Genomic DNA, 14143 nt, shown 5'->3' on the forward strand with positions numbered 1-14143 from the left:
GTATGAATGCCATACTCCCCCTTACTTCTTTGCTGGAGTACAGATTCCAGTAGTGCTGAAAATTCACAGTGAGAGTGCCGTTATTCATTTTATGGGATGGGTGTATCATTTTGCATTTTAAGCCGTACTGATGGATTAGCAGTGGAAATCTTTTGGATAAGGTAGTAGATGTAAGGAAGTGTTTTTAAGACATTTTTGAGGGCTCTTGCATTATATTTTGATGGGTTGGTCAATTAGCTTTTAAGGGATGGACTTGGCTTTTGTTTATTTGTTCAAATATGTATATTATGCCCTTTGTTATAAGTTTTCTAGGTGTTTACAATAAAATAAATTTGCTTGGTTTTAAATACAAGTCAATTTTTTAATACATATTGAAACATATGGAACAATTTAGTAATTTAAAAAGCAAACAGTAAAACAACATAAAGCCGTGTATTTATACAAATTATAGCTTGGATTTCCCTGACTAAATTGTCATTTTCAATCTTCAGTTACCTCATATTTTTATATTACAGGTTGAATCTTCCTTACCCAGAATGCCAAAATCCAAAATACTCCCAAAACAAAAACTTTTTTCATAGATTGCTGAGACAGTGACACTTTTGCTTTCTGATAGTTCATTGTACATAAACCTTGATTCATGCACAAAATTATTTAAAAATATTGTATAAAATTCCATAAATTCTATAAAATATTGTATAAAATTCCAAAAGAATCCAAACTCCAACGCCTTCTGGTCTCAAGCATTTCAGATAAGGGAGACGCAACATATATTATTGGTCTTTCTCTTAGTTCAGGGGTATCAAAGTGAAGCTGACAGATAACCACATTTCTTACTTATTGGATAGCCAGAGGCCACATCTACACTTGTCTTCTGCCACATCTGCCAGCATGTTGAACAGTAGGACTTGTGGTAGACATGTCTTTTCATCTAACCAGGTTGGGAAAGTATTCTTTTAGGAATACAGCTCCCCAAATCTCCCAGCCAGCATGGTCACTGGGCACCAGAAGGATTCCAACTTGAGATCCTTACCAATCGCTCAGTTCGGAAACATTTGAGTCTGAAAAGAAATATGGATATTAATAAAATTGTTGTCCACATGGAGAACTTTTTTCTCAAGCAGGTGCCAGATGCCAGGAGAAGGCTGCTCTAGTGCAGTGATTGCTTAACTTTGGTCCTCCAGGTGTTTTGGATTTCAGCTCCCAGAATTCCTAACTGTTGATCAAGCTGCCTGGGGGGTTAAGTCCTAAATACCTGGAGGTTCAATAGTTGGGCATCAATTAGTTTCATTTTTTGTGTGTGAGCTGCTACCACATCAATGTTTAACATGCAAAATATCAAGCTCTGGCATTGCTAGTGGGTTTATAATTAGCAGTGGCATCGTTACTGGTTCTAAGAGAATATAAGAAGAATTTGTGATGGATCAGACTAAAGGCCTATGTAGTTCAGCATTCTGTTGCCACAGTTGCTGACTAGGTGGCTATAGAAAGGTCACAGACACTGTAGCATTGTCCTGCTTGTATGCCCCAGCAATTAAGAGACATACTGCTTCCAATGCTTGAGGTAATATATAAACATGAGCTGAAATTTTTACCCTACATAAATTTGTCAAGTCCCCTTTTAAAACTGTTCAAGTTGATGCCTGTCATTGCCTTGTGTCAAACCCAATATTGTGTGGTGTATAAAGAGAAATCCTTCATTTTGTTTGCCCTCACACTCTCTCATTTCAGTTTCATTCAGACCCTCAAGCTAGTAAGCAGTTCTCTCTCTGCTATATTTTCTCTATTTTTCCTGTGGTTAAGAACATTCTGTGGTTATCAGTAAGAGTTTGATGGAGATTATGCAAATTTTCACAAAGCCTGGTTTCCTCTTTCAAAAATGGCACTTACACAGTGGGCCCTTGCTATCCGCTGGAGTCTGGATACAGGACCCCCTGTGGATACCAACATCTGTGGATGCTATCAGTGGAAATGTCTGGTTACTTCATTAGGGAGGAAGTGGAACTTGGAAAGTTGCTTTTTTTGGTGGGGCAGATTTCAGCTCTCAGAATCTCTCAATTGGGTGTAATCCAGAAATAACTTTTTGGAATTTCAGGACAAATACATGTGCCTGTAACTAAAATGCTTAAACGAGGCTACTCCCAGTTTATCCATCTTATGTGCCTGACTGTTAGTAACACAGACCATTATGATAATGCAGGTATCTCCTGTAAATTCAATACCAAACAGCTGAAGGAAGTTGGGCCACTCATATCAAACCATTTTTGGTTGGGGACTGCTTTGCCAGATCATTTTCAGAAGAAAATGACAATCAGTTCTATACTCCACAATGCATATAATATATATATAGAAATGTGGTTTCTGCTCAATACTTAATGGTCATTTTTGCTGTGTTTTTCTTTCCAGAATGGCTGCAGTCTGTCCAAGCTATGATGGTTCTTGCCATTATCTTCAGTGTTTTGTCTCTGTTCCTGTTTTTCTGCCAGCTGTTCACTCTCACCAAGGGTGGGCGGTTCTACCTTACTGGCATTTTCCAGATCCTTGCTGGTAAGTAAAGGAGAGTGGAAATGTACATCTTGGAACACTGCAGAGGGAGATCTTCCAAGATGGAGTAAGGGCTAATGATGAAATGTAGGACAAAAGCATAATGGCAATGTGCTTACCATTTAAATGGACAAAGATTTTAAACCAAGCCCTTTTTACAGAGCTCTTAAAATGCAGTAACTCTAATTCTGGACAGCCCTGCTGAGTCTTGTCTAACAGTACACTCTTATGTGGGTCCACTTAGAAGAAAATCCCACTAGCTCTGGGGGGATTACCCTCAGGTAACTGTATAGGGCTGCTGTTTCACTTCTCACCAGGGTAATAGGCATGGATTATTCTCACAAATGCTAACATTCTTGAAAGTTTCATTTGAATGTTTTTGCTGCTGGAACAGGGTGGTGCTGGTCAGAACAAATTAATATTCTTGCTTTGAGCTCAAGAAGCCAGGTTGTCTGTCAAATACCCACTTCTGGGGCCAGGAAGCAGTTTGTGTGAAAAGTTCTAGAAGAAGCCTGCTTGCTAGCTCCCACTTTAGCACAAAAGATTTAAAGAATGGCTACCTGTCCCAGACATTTCCTTTGGAATAAACACTTTGAACTGAGGTGAATCCTAATACTTCAGAGCTATGCTGAACTTTGGGATTCCTAGATGCTATGTATATATATACACAAATAAATAAATACATGAGGCTTAGAAGTAACTACTGTAATCAGAAGTCTGATTGTCTGCAACTGGTTACATAGTTATTGTTATATTTCAGGAATAAGATAATGAGTTGGGATAGTGAGTTTGAGGATTTTTTGTGCAACACATAACATGTCCTAGTTATTGTCTAGTTACTTTTTCTAGTTTTCTAGCTACTTTAAAAAGAAATTTTCACAGGCATCTTGAGTTGATTTTTTGTTTTGTTTTGTTTTTGTGCTGTTTTTCTTACTGACCATAAGGGTTTTTAAAAAGAAGAGCAACAGAAAGATGACAAATAATATAACGAATTAAAAAAAAAAAAACCTGTCCAAACTCTGAGGTATGCATACACTGCGATGGGCAGAATTGAAGCAGCAAATACAAATCCAGTGGGCCACCCTGAATTAATATTGTTGCTGTTAATCAAAAGTCTCTGTCACACACATACACACACACACACAACTTCCCATAGAACCTCCTGTTGTGTATCCACACCATTTGCTGCCTGGTATACAGCAATTTAGCAGGTGAAGCTTCCCCTGCTAAACCAACTCCGCCCCCCAACTGAATTCTAATTTGTCTTCCAGATCTGGCAGACAAATTATCATCATCAGCCCTGGCTTCTTATATCAGTATTGATCAGAATACCGGAGGGAAATCCGGCTATGGCTGCAGCAGACCAGAGATCTGGACCACAGAATTTAGCAAGGGAAATGTTTAATTTACTTCGCAGCAAATAAATATTGAGGGAAGTATTCCAAAGACCTGAATTGTCCACCTGTAGTAGATGGCAATTGAGACTGTGGCATGCTTGGAGAAGAAAGGGCCCTGTGGATCTGGCAGAATCAGGCATATCCTCTTGTCTTTCACCAGCTTGGTGGACTGTCCCCAAGCAGTTTGGCATTAGGGTACTGGAACATATCCTCCAAAAGCAGCTGGGCTCATAATTTGGCCTCTGCCTGTGGTGCACTTACCAGTGACTGGTCAAACCTTCTCTCAGGACTGGAGCACCATCAACCACCATTCATTGGCCAATCCACAACTCTTCCCTGTTGTATCTGTGAAGGGAACTTCCAGTGACTCCTGAATAGTCCTTGTGTCTTTAGCGCCTTCTTCTTACCTGTCACTGCCCACCAGCCTAGCCATTGGTGAGTCTTTCCTGCCCCAACTCCTAATAAGAAGAGACTCTGTTTAAGAGCTTCCAGAGTGGTTTGGCTCTTGCTCAAATCAGTATGCATTCCTGGAGGTGGTGTGTGGATATGTGTGTGTGTGAAGGTTTCCTTTTTGAAAAAGTCAACGTTGCATTTCCTCATCACATTCCTGGGGCTTTTGTGGATATGGATCCATACCTTGAACATGATTGCTAAAAGCAGTGGAGATTCAGAAGCCAGCATAAGGATGGCCCTTGTTCATGCCTTGCCAGTGAGAAATGTCCTTGGCAGAAGGAGATGGGTGTGCGTGTGTGTGTGTGAGCAAATGGAATATCTTTTTCTGCTAGTTGGAGCCTGTAGGTACCTACCTTTGCAGGAGTCACTGAGACAGCAACATCTGAAGCCATTGGTCATCTTTCTTTGGAAGACACTCCCTGTCCCAACGCAACCTTTTGTCCTGTGTGACTCTGGTTGGCCCCAGCCAAGAAGAGATGTGGTATAAAGAGTGTTGTTGTTGTTGCATCTCATCTGCCCACAACACTGACAGAAACAGGATGTCTCTGGAAATTATTGGTCTTCTTTCTCCTCCCTCCCTCCTCTCCCTCTCTCCCTCCCTCCCTCTCTCTGGTGAAGATGTTTCCCATTAGCAGGAAAATCCACTTAAAACCAAATGCACTGTAATAGGCTGATGGTACCTGTTCCTTATGGATTAAAATAGCTCAAGAAAGTTTGATCTGGCCCTGGATGGGAGATGGACTGAGAATTCAGTTTAAACTGCTCTGGAAGAGTGGGATTGTTTATATCTGTATCTACATTTGTCTACCTATAATTGCTTCTATCATTTACAATCTGCATCTCTCCCCCTCTCCTCCCCGGCCCCCAGTTGGGGTGGGCAATTTATGGTTCTCCATATGTTGTTGGGTTGCAACTCCCATAATCCTTAACATTTACTACATTAGCTATGAATGGGAGAATTTTTCATCCAACAGCATCTGGAGGGCCAGATCTATTTATTCCTCAGTAGATAAATAGCTGATGGGTAGCTAAATCTCAAAATGAAAACAGCACACCCTAATTTTGAGCATTTATTTACATGAGTGTGTATTTTTAAAATAAATAACAATTCCATCTTACATTTGTCATGAAAAAAAGTAGCATCAACACAAGGTTATTTTTTGATGGATGATTGGCACCATAAGGTTCAATCTTAAAATAAGATGTTATTAGATTATGTTTCAGTATGAATTGTGCATATATAATCTGTTCTGTTGACACATAGCCAGGTATGTCTTTGAAGCTTGTTTCAGTTCTCTAATGGTTTTATTTAAAATTAGGCTGAAATCAGCATGTTTCCCTCCACTATGGCATGCCATCTTTTTATCACATTAATTTTCCTTGTGTTCTCGAAACCCACAGAGGAAAGCATGAGACATATGCAAGAAATGAGTTGGAAATCTTGAAACATGCAAATAATGAGGAAGCCTTGTGTCATTTCAGTCAATTATATGCCTTAGATTCATGCTGAATCATCCCAAAGCCTGAAAAGGTTACCTTTTTGATGCCAATGCCCAGAGCCCTCCAGCCAAGATGGCCCTTGATTAAAAGATTCTGGGAGATATAACAACAACAACAACACTTTCCCAGGCACACTCTCCTGTCTCGGTCAGCTCCTTTTCTAGTTGCTTCCATACATGCAGAGTCAGAACCCAAGTCTATCACAGAGCTATCAGACTTCCATGAAGGACATCAATGAAAGCCAGAGCACTGGAGTTAAGGTGGCTTAGTGGTCTCATTCAGATGGGAACCAATCAATGTGTGTGTCATAACACTCCCAGTTTTGCAGCATCCTCTTTAACTAGCAATGCACATACAGGAAGTGGATGTCAGCTAATGGTGTGGGCTTGAAGTCAAGCCTGGTGGCCTGTTGCTATTATGGAGCTACTCTTTTGTGAAGTGCAGCAAGTAATTTATGCTTGGCACTTGCTTTGTTTTTCTTCTTCTTTTTACAAAACATGGAATACAAGAGGAATCAGTATTAATTCCTATCCTAACCTGTTATTCCCCCCCGCCCATCCCCTCATATTGAGGCTTACAAAAACATTTCTGGAACTGTAAGTAGAAAGGAAATGGTACCAGTCTCTCAGCTTCTGTCCAGCCATCTTCACATATACTATCCATGTTCTCCTATCTAGTGACTGTAGGTGATGTATGGCATGACCACTCTTCTCTGTCTGCCCCCCCCCCCCCCGCCACTGCCAATTCCCACCCAAATCAAGAGACAGTTGCTTTGGCTTGCAGTTACTTTTGGGATCCTGCTGTTGCCGTGGGTGTCCTCTCCATGGCCCAGAGAATGAGAGCTGCATCAGCAGCTTGATGAATTCAACACATTCCCACTCCTGCACTTTTCAGCAAACAAAGGCAGCAGTGTCAGGAGGAAAGAACAGCTCAAATATCACTGTGGTTAGGTGTAGGTGGTCCTGAGGCACGTCGCAGGGATTTGGAACAGAGACTACTCTGGTGGCGCATTTGAGCAGGTTGTGGAATATGCTGGGATCAACGAAATAGCCTTGTTCTGGGCAGTGAATAGAAGAGTCATTGTGTAATCCTGGCAGTCCCTGATGTTGGGCTTTTCGTGTGTGTGTGTGTGTGTGTGTGTGTGTGTGTGTGCATGTGGGTATAGTTTTAGAAACTGGTATTGCTGATGGAGCGATACTGAAAGAAAGCTGAACTTAGTGGCATTAATGCGGGGAGGGGGTGGTGGTTTGACCTGTTCATACTTTGATCTCAGAGCTTTAGGACACAGTGGAGTGCAGGATTGAGGGTGGGGGGGGGGGGATGCAGGGAACAGATAGAAATAAAAGGGAGAATACAGACTTTGCTTTAATTATTATTTTGCAAAAATTATAGAGCAGGGTTCCAGACAAATTGGATTCCGTGCTGAAATGTTACTATCTTAGTGTGCATCAGTAATGAAGAGAGTGCTTATCCAGCTTCCTCTTTTGATGGACAATGTAAATTCTTCTATCTTAATACAAACTGATGGCTATTTTCCTCCCATTTGAGAAGAATTTTTAGAGTGAAAGCTAACAGCTCAGTGTGCAGAACTGGAAGTGACACCGCAAATTAAGTTTCTGGGAAAGATGGACTCAGTTGGCTTTGATGGAAATTTTGCCCTCTACTTGGTTGACTTTTTGAACCCAAGACCTCATGCTACAGAAATGCAAGGAGCATTCAGGTCCTCTTTTTTCCATTACAAATCTAAAATGTCCCAGCCAGAATAATAACTCCCCAGCCAGCATAATGATTTGCTATGTTAGTTAAGGGAGATTCTGGGAACTGTTGTCCAAACATAACAAAACATTTTCTAAGTTCTGCTTAAAACTGGTTGTTAAATTGATAGCAGCTTCCTGGGATATGTGCCTAGCAGTGAGGTGGGAGTGTTTTAGAAGTGGCACTTCTTGGTTAGAATTTTCAGTAGTGGGTGGTGGTGGTGATGATAATGATGATTATTATTATTGTGGCTTACTTTCACTGTCTCTTCCACTTCTCAGGCCTTTGTGTGATGAGTGGCGCTGCCATCTACACAGTGAGACATCCAGAATGGCATCCCCACCTAGAGAACACCTCCTATGGCTTCACTTACTTCCTTTCTTGGGTGGCCTTCCCACTAGCTGTCATTAGTGGGGTGATCTATGTCATCTTGAGGAAGCGTGAATGAAGTGTCAAGTTGAAGCCACTGAAACCAGCGGCAATTGGGACAAGGGGGCACTGACAAGATAGGAAGTGGAAGGAAAAACAAGAAGGATGTTAACCAAAAGAGGAAAAAAAAAAAAACACCACACCAAACTCAACAAATCCATCCATTCAACCACCCATACACCTACCCACCCCCACATATACACATGCCCAAAACCCAGTGAGGAAGGAAGGAAGGAAGGAAAGAAAGAAACCAAACTGAAAGAAGGGTTACTGTGTTTATTGAAGATGTATATAGTATCTATGGTTTTAAAAAACCTATTTATAACACTTTTTACATATATGTACATAGTACTGTTTGCTTTTGTTTGTTGACCTGCTGCCATGTTTAAAGCCTAAAGAAAGTGCCTAAGAACTCTTTTAATGCCTAACAGTATAATTAGGGTGCTGGGTTCCACCACCCCCCAGATACATTTCTTCTGCCATGGAAGCTGATCCTGCCTGTAGAGCTTTCCATTATGAACCCCTAAGCCAAATACAGATGTCCATAATCATGGGTGGCACCCTTGGAATAGAAACGGTGTGCCACTCGTTGCACTGATTTTAGCCAGTACCTTGGTATACTACCATTAATTAGCTCAGCCCAATGATGGAGACAAAATTTTGAAAAGGAGAAGGAAGTCTACCAAAATGTAAGGAAAAAGTATAAAGCTTCCAATTCTCTTGGGATGATGACCAAGACAGGGTGGTGTATGTGAAGTGCAGTCCCATCGGTGCCTCTTGAAGCTGGATAATGGTCCCACCCATCCCCTGTGTAAATCCCCTTTGTGTTCCTTAGAGGAGGGGCCAGATATGAATGCTACCAGTCTCTCTGGAAAGGCAATACCTGGAAGCTGTTGACCTCATTTTCATAGGCTGAATGAATCATGTCAGTGTTTGCATATTTTTTAAAAATGGACATGGCAAGCACTGATGCTAAGGGAGAAACACCTATGTGGGATGGGGGTATGCTTGTTTAATTGCTTTTATGTAAATGGCCAAGTATTCATCTTCCAGTCCTGCCAGTTTGGGAATGGTAGCCAATGACCTCTATAAAAGTAGTCCTCCCTACTTTCCTTGAAAATAAGCTAAAGTGGAAAAAATGAATGATGCCTTCTAAGCATTTGACCTACACTTTCCTGCCCGCCTCCCCCACTTCTAGTCCCTCTCCCATGTCCCTCCATGAAATTGAATACCAAATCTGTGAAATGGTGCTATCTGTTTACCTACCATTCCTTGTATTGCTAAGCCATTTAACCTTTACTCACTGGAAAGTCAGATAATAATGTTGAAATAAACCAAGGAATAGGAATGATGAATAATACTGTGTAATATATACAGCCTATAACTGCTTTTGTACTTAGGAAAGTTGCTATCAATATTATTATTACTATTATTTTTTTAATAAAGCATTTATAACCAAGGTATTTCTCTCTACCCTATCCCAACCACCCCTTCTCATGAACAGGAGGGAAGTAAGCCTTCTAGACCCTTATAGGATTCTACCCTACCCCTCTACTCTTCTGTAACCCTTTTCTGTGCTTCCAGAAGTGTGTCTGGCAATGAAACGTACTGGCAGCCGCATATTAGATGTGTAAGCGGGGCCTTCTGATGCTAAGACTCCAGACATTATTATATGATTATTTTGCTTTGCTTTTTCTGATTTTATACCAACTGTGTGGACTAAGAAGCAACAAAATAAAATTCAGAATAACTCCAATGCTTTGGCCTTCTGTCGTAACTTTTTTCTTAGTGGCCACATGCAAGCATGTGTGTAGAACAGGTATAAGGAACCAGGTGTGTGTTTGTTTGCATTTAGGTGCAGCATGTCTAGTAGCAGCCGGCAAGAAAGCCCCACTACCTTTCAAATCACTGCCTTTCAGATGATGGTTGTCTCTTGGCTTTGCAATAGCAAGTACATTTCTATACCCCTTATCTGTGCACTTAAGCACTCCCTAAACGGTTTACAGTGTGTAAGCTAATTGCCGCCAACAAGCTGGGTGTACTCATTTTAGCAACCTCGGAAGGGTGCAGGCTGAGTCGATCCTGAGCCCATGGCTGGTATGGAACTCACAACCTTATGATTTGTGAGTGAGTGGCTGCAGTATAGGTAGAGTTGACATATCCTGCTTTTACCTGGGACAATCCTGGTTTTGGGGCCTTGGGATTGTCCCGTCCCAGTTTTGCCAAGATGTCCTGGGGCGGCGCACCCCCCCCCCGGCTCAAGCTCCCACCTGCCTCTGCCTCAGGCCCGCAGCTCCTCCTCCTCTAGGCTTGGCCACAGGAGGAGCTGAAAGCTCACCTGCTGAAGCCTCTCCAACTGCTCACAAGGGGCAGTGGCCCAGAGGAGGAGGATCTGGGCTGTGTGGGGGAAGGTTGGGGCCTCCGCCGCTGTTTGCCATGTTTTTACTGTGGCAGCGGGAGGCCTAGCCGGCTGGTTAGGCCCAAAAAAGGAGGCCACTGCCATGATAATGGCCTTCTCCGGTGGCTGAATAGTTGTGAGTTTTTAGCCAGCCGGCTAGGCCCCCCAAAATGAGGCCGCTGCCATGGCAATCACCTTCTTTGGCAGCTGAGGAGCTGTGAGGGGCCTAGCCGGCCGGCTAGACTCAACAGAAGACCACTGCCATGGCAACGGCCTTTGGCGGCTGGGGATCTGCGAGGGGCCTAGCTGGCTGGCGAGGCCCCAGAGAAGACCACTACCGTGGCAACAGCCTTCTCTGGCAGTGGGAGAGCTGCGAGGGGCCTAGCCAGCTGGCTAGGCCCTCAAAAAGACTGCTGCTGGGGCAATGGCCTTCTCCAGCAGAAGGAGAGCCACTAGGGGTCTAGCCAGCTGGCTAGGCCTCAGAGAAGACTGCTGCTGTGGCAACGGACTTCTCCAGCGGCAGGAGAACCGCAAGGGGCCTAACCGTCCAGCTAGACCCCAGTGAAGATCGCTGCCACTGCAACGGCCTTCTCTGGTGGCTGGGGAGCTACGAGGGGCTTAGCCGGCCAGCTGGGCCCTAAAGAAGGAGGCTGCCATGGCAAGGTCTCCTCCAGCAGCAGCGGAGGTGCGCGGAGCCGCCACAGGAAGGAGAAAGAAGTTGGCAGCATGAGCTTTCTTAGACTAAAGTCCGCTTCCTCAGATGCATTAGTCTCACACGATCAGTACGATCTCAATATCTTTGAATTCTACTTCTGGAGATGTATTATGTTTGTTGTTGTGTACCTTCTGTTTAAGAAGAATGTCAAAATCTCCATTTTGATAGCTTTTTTTTTGTAAATAAGGATTTATATATTTTTTAAAATATATTTTTTAAATAATTAATGCTTTTGGCTTTTAGTTGGGTGTGTCCTCCATTTTTCTTGGATGTCCTACATTGTCAGGCAAACTTTGTCCTACATTTTACCCTACATTTTGTCATACATTTTTGCTACGTTTTGTCCCGGTTTGGTGGTATCAAATTATGACAACTCTAAGTACAGACATTTAACCACTGTGCTACCAGGGCTCTCCTTTGGAAGCACTGGCTAGAGGCCAAAGTTTGTATTCCACATCAGGGTAGCCATGTGTTGTCTGATGCTTCTAATGAAGTAACCTGGGTCCACCAATGTTTATTCAATTCCCATTCACAGGACATGAGAATCTGTCATTACTTTGTCTTGATTTTGGCACCTCCACCCTAGTGAGTAAGGCAACCGGGGTCTGACTTTCTGAATGAAATGCCATTCACTTCATGTATTGTCTTGTGTTTTAGTTTGGAACCACTGAGGAATAGCTCAACCTGGAAAGAATATTATCCTGCCAAAATGCCAGCATGCCCAGCCTCAATTCTCTCATATTCTGCTGTGGCAAAACTGGCAACTGAATATCTGAACCTGTTACAATTTGTGTGCTAGCCCAGCATGTCCTAGCTCTGGCCAGCAGCATTTTCTGTCATTTGCACAATAATTAACACTGATTAACTTCATGCTCTGAGCAGCTGTGTTTAGTATTATTAGGACAGAAGGTATGTGTTCAATATCGCACAGGACAACTGAGGGGATGGTAGCCACTTGTTTGAACTGGAGCACTGGAAAGTAGAAATCAGCTCTGGTAGGTCTTCTATCCTATGAAGCAGAGGAAAATATATTGGAGAAATACTGTTTTCAAGCCAATCTTTTATTGTCTGCCACATAAGGGAGTATTTTTATGTGCCTCTTTTTTCCTTCACACACTCTTTTAAGATCATGGCTTTTTTCCAAGTGACAACACTCTAAAATCCTGAACAGTTTCCATCACAATCTGTCTGATTTAGATGTTTAAGATCACATGGCCAAGAAGTGGCATGGTCTGCTTCCACTGATATTCCTCCAGACCATCTTATCTGATAACAGAAGTCACAGCTGAGACGAAATATAGGTCTATTACTCTTAACATCACCATTTTTTCTTCTATATGATTTTAAACATTTTTGCCTGATGAAGAAACTGGTGAAGCTTTGTATTTTGTACATTTTAATTGCCCTAATAAAAGTATCGCTGTTTTGTGGATTTTGTTATATTTTGTTGCATGGCTACCCTAAACATGTGCTTCAAATACATACACTAGATTATCTAAACTCACACCCTCTTGCAGTGTAAAAAGTATTTACAAATTCCAGTCTGCAAGTAAACTATAATAGTGTTTTTGTTGGTTGCCGGCATTTTTGCAAAAGATACTTCTGTTTGTAAAGCATGAATAGGCATATACTATGAGGATCATTCAGCTGCAGGTTAGCAATGCTGTAGTTATACACGGGTTGTGAATGATACACGTTTTAAATGTTTGGTGCAAACATGGAATGCACATTATAGGCTGGGGTGACACAAGGTGGATCAGTTTACCTGTGCAACATGCAAGCGCTTCCACGTAGCTGTCACAAGTACTGTAGAGGAAAATGCATATAGGAGGGGAGCAGGGTTGTGATGGCAGACCCAAGCAACAGATGGGCTCTGTGATTTGTCCCTGAACCTTTCTGTTCACTGGGCTGTGTGATTTGTCCCTGTACTTCTCTTACAGCACTGATGAGGAATGCGGGGACTTCCAAATGCTGTTTGACTGCAACATCTAGCACACCCAGCTAACATAGCATAGTCAGTGGTGAGGAATGCTGGCAGTTGCGATTTAACATCTGTGGGAATGCATGTTTTATCCTACTGCTTGCAGTGGAATGCCAACAGTGGGAGCCCCTATGACAGAGGTAGGAATCATGTTGATAATGTTGGACTGCCAGAGAGTACAGAAAATATAGAATCATAGAACAGAATCATAGAATTGTAGAGTTGGAAGAGACCACAAGGGCTGTCCAGTCCCAGCCCCCTGCGATGCAGGAAATCTCAGTCAAAGCATCCCCAACAGATGGCAATCTAGCCTCTGTTTAAAGACCTTCAAGGAAGGAGACTCCATTACACTCCGAGGAAATGTGTTCCACTGTCGAACAGCCCTTAGTGTCAGGAAGTTCCTACTAATGTTGAGGTGGAATCTCTTTTCCTGGAGCTTGCATCCATTGCTCCGGATCCTACTCTCTGGAGCATCAGAAAACAAATTAGCTCCCTCTTCAATATGACATCCCTTCCAGTATTTAAACAGGGCTATCATATCACCTCTTAACCTTCTCTTCTCCAGGCTAAACATCCTCAGCTCCCTGAGTCGTTCCTCATAGGACATGGTTTCCAGGCCCTTCACCATTTTAGTTGCCCTCCTTTGGACACACTCCAGTTAATCATAGAATCATAGAATCGTAGAGTTGGAAGAGACCACTAGGGCCATCCAGTCCAACCCCCTGCCATGCAGGAAATCCAGATCAAAGCATCCCTGACAGATGGCCATCCAGCCTCTGTTTAAAGACCTCCAAGGAAGGAGACTCTATCACCTTCCGAGGAAGTGCATTCCACTGCCGAACAGCCCTTACTGTCAGGAAGTTCCTCCTAATGTTCAGGTGGAATCTCTTTTCCTGTAGCTTGCATCCATTGTTCCGGGTCCTGTTCTCTGGAGCAGCAGAAAACAAGCTTGCTCCCTCCTCAATATGACA

The 14143-nt window shown here is 42.8% G+C and overlaps 1 protein-coding gene across 2 annotated transcripts in view; it reads left to right on the forward strand.

Moving 5' to 3' along the window:
- The window catches only part of PMP22 (peripheral myelin protein 22), a 48170-nt gene extending 38336 nt beyond the window's left edge, over positions 1–9834 (forward strand). For both annotated transcript variants that reach the window (XM_089534218.1, XM_089534228.1), the window contains exons 4-5: positions 2407–2547; positions 7931–9834. In XM_089534218.1, coding sequence (XP_089390344.1) covers positions 2407–2547; positions 7931–8097 — 308 coding nt within the window. In that variant the 3' untranslated portion in view covers positions 8098–9834. The remainder of the gene's footprint in view (positions 1–2406; positions 2548–7930) is intronic.
- The last annotated feature ends 4309 nt before the right edge of the window (positions 9835–14143 follow it).

This window comes from Sceloporus occidentalis, unplaced genomic scaffold (genome assembly GCF_023333645.1).
Source record: "Sceloporus occidentalis isolate IW3139 unplaced genomic scaffold, rSceOcc1.0.p SCAF_1, whole genome shotgun sequence".
Taxonomy (NCBI): domain Eukaryota; kingdom Metazoa; phylum Chordata; class Lepidosauria; order Squamata; family Phrynosomatidae; genus Sceloporus; species Sceloporus occidentalis.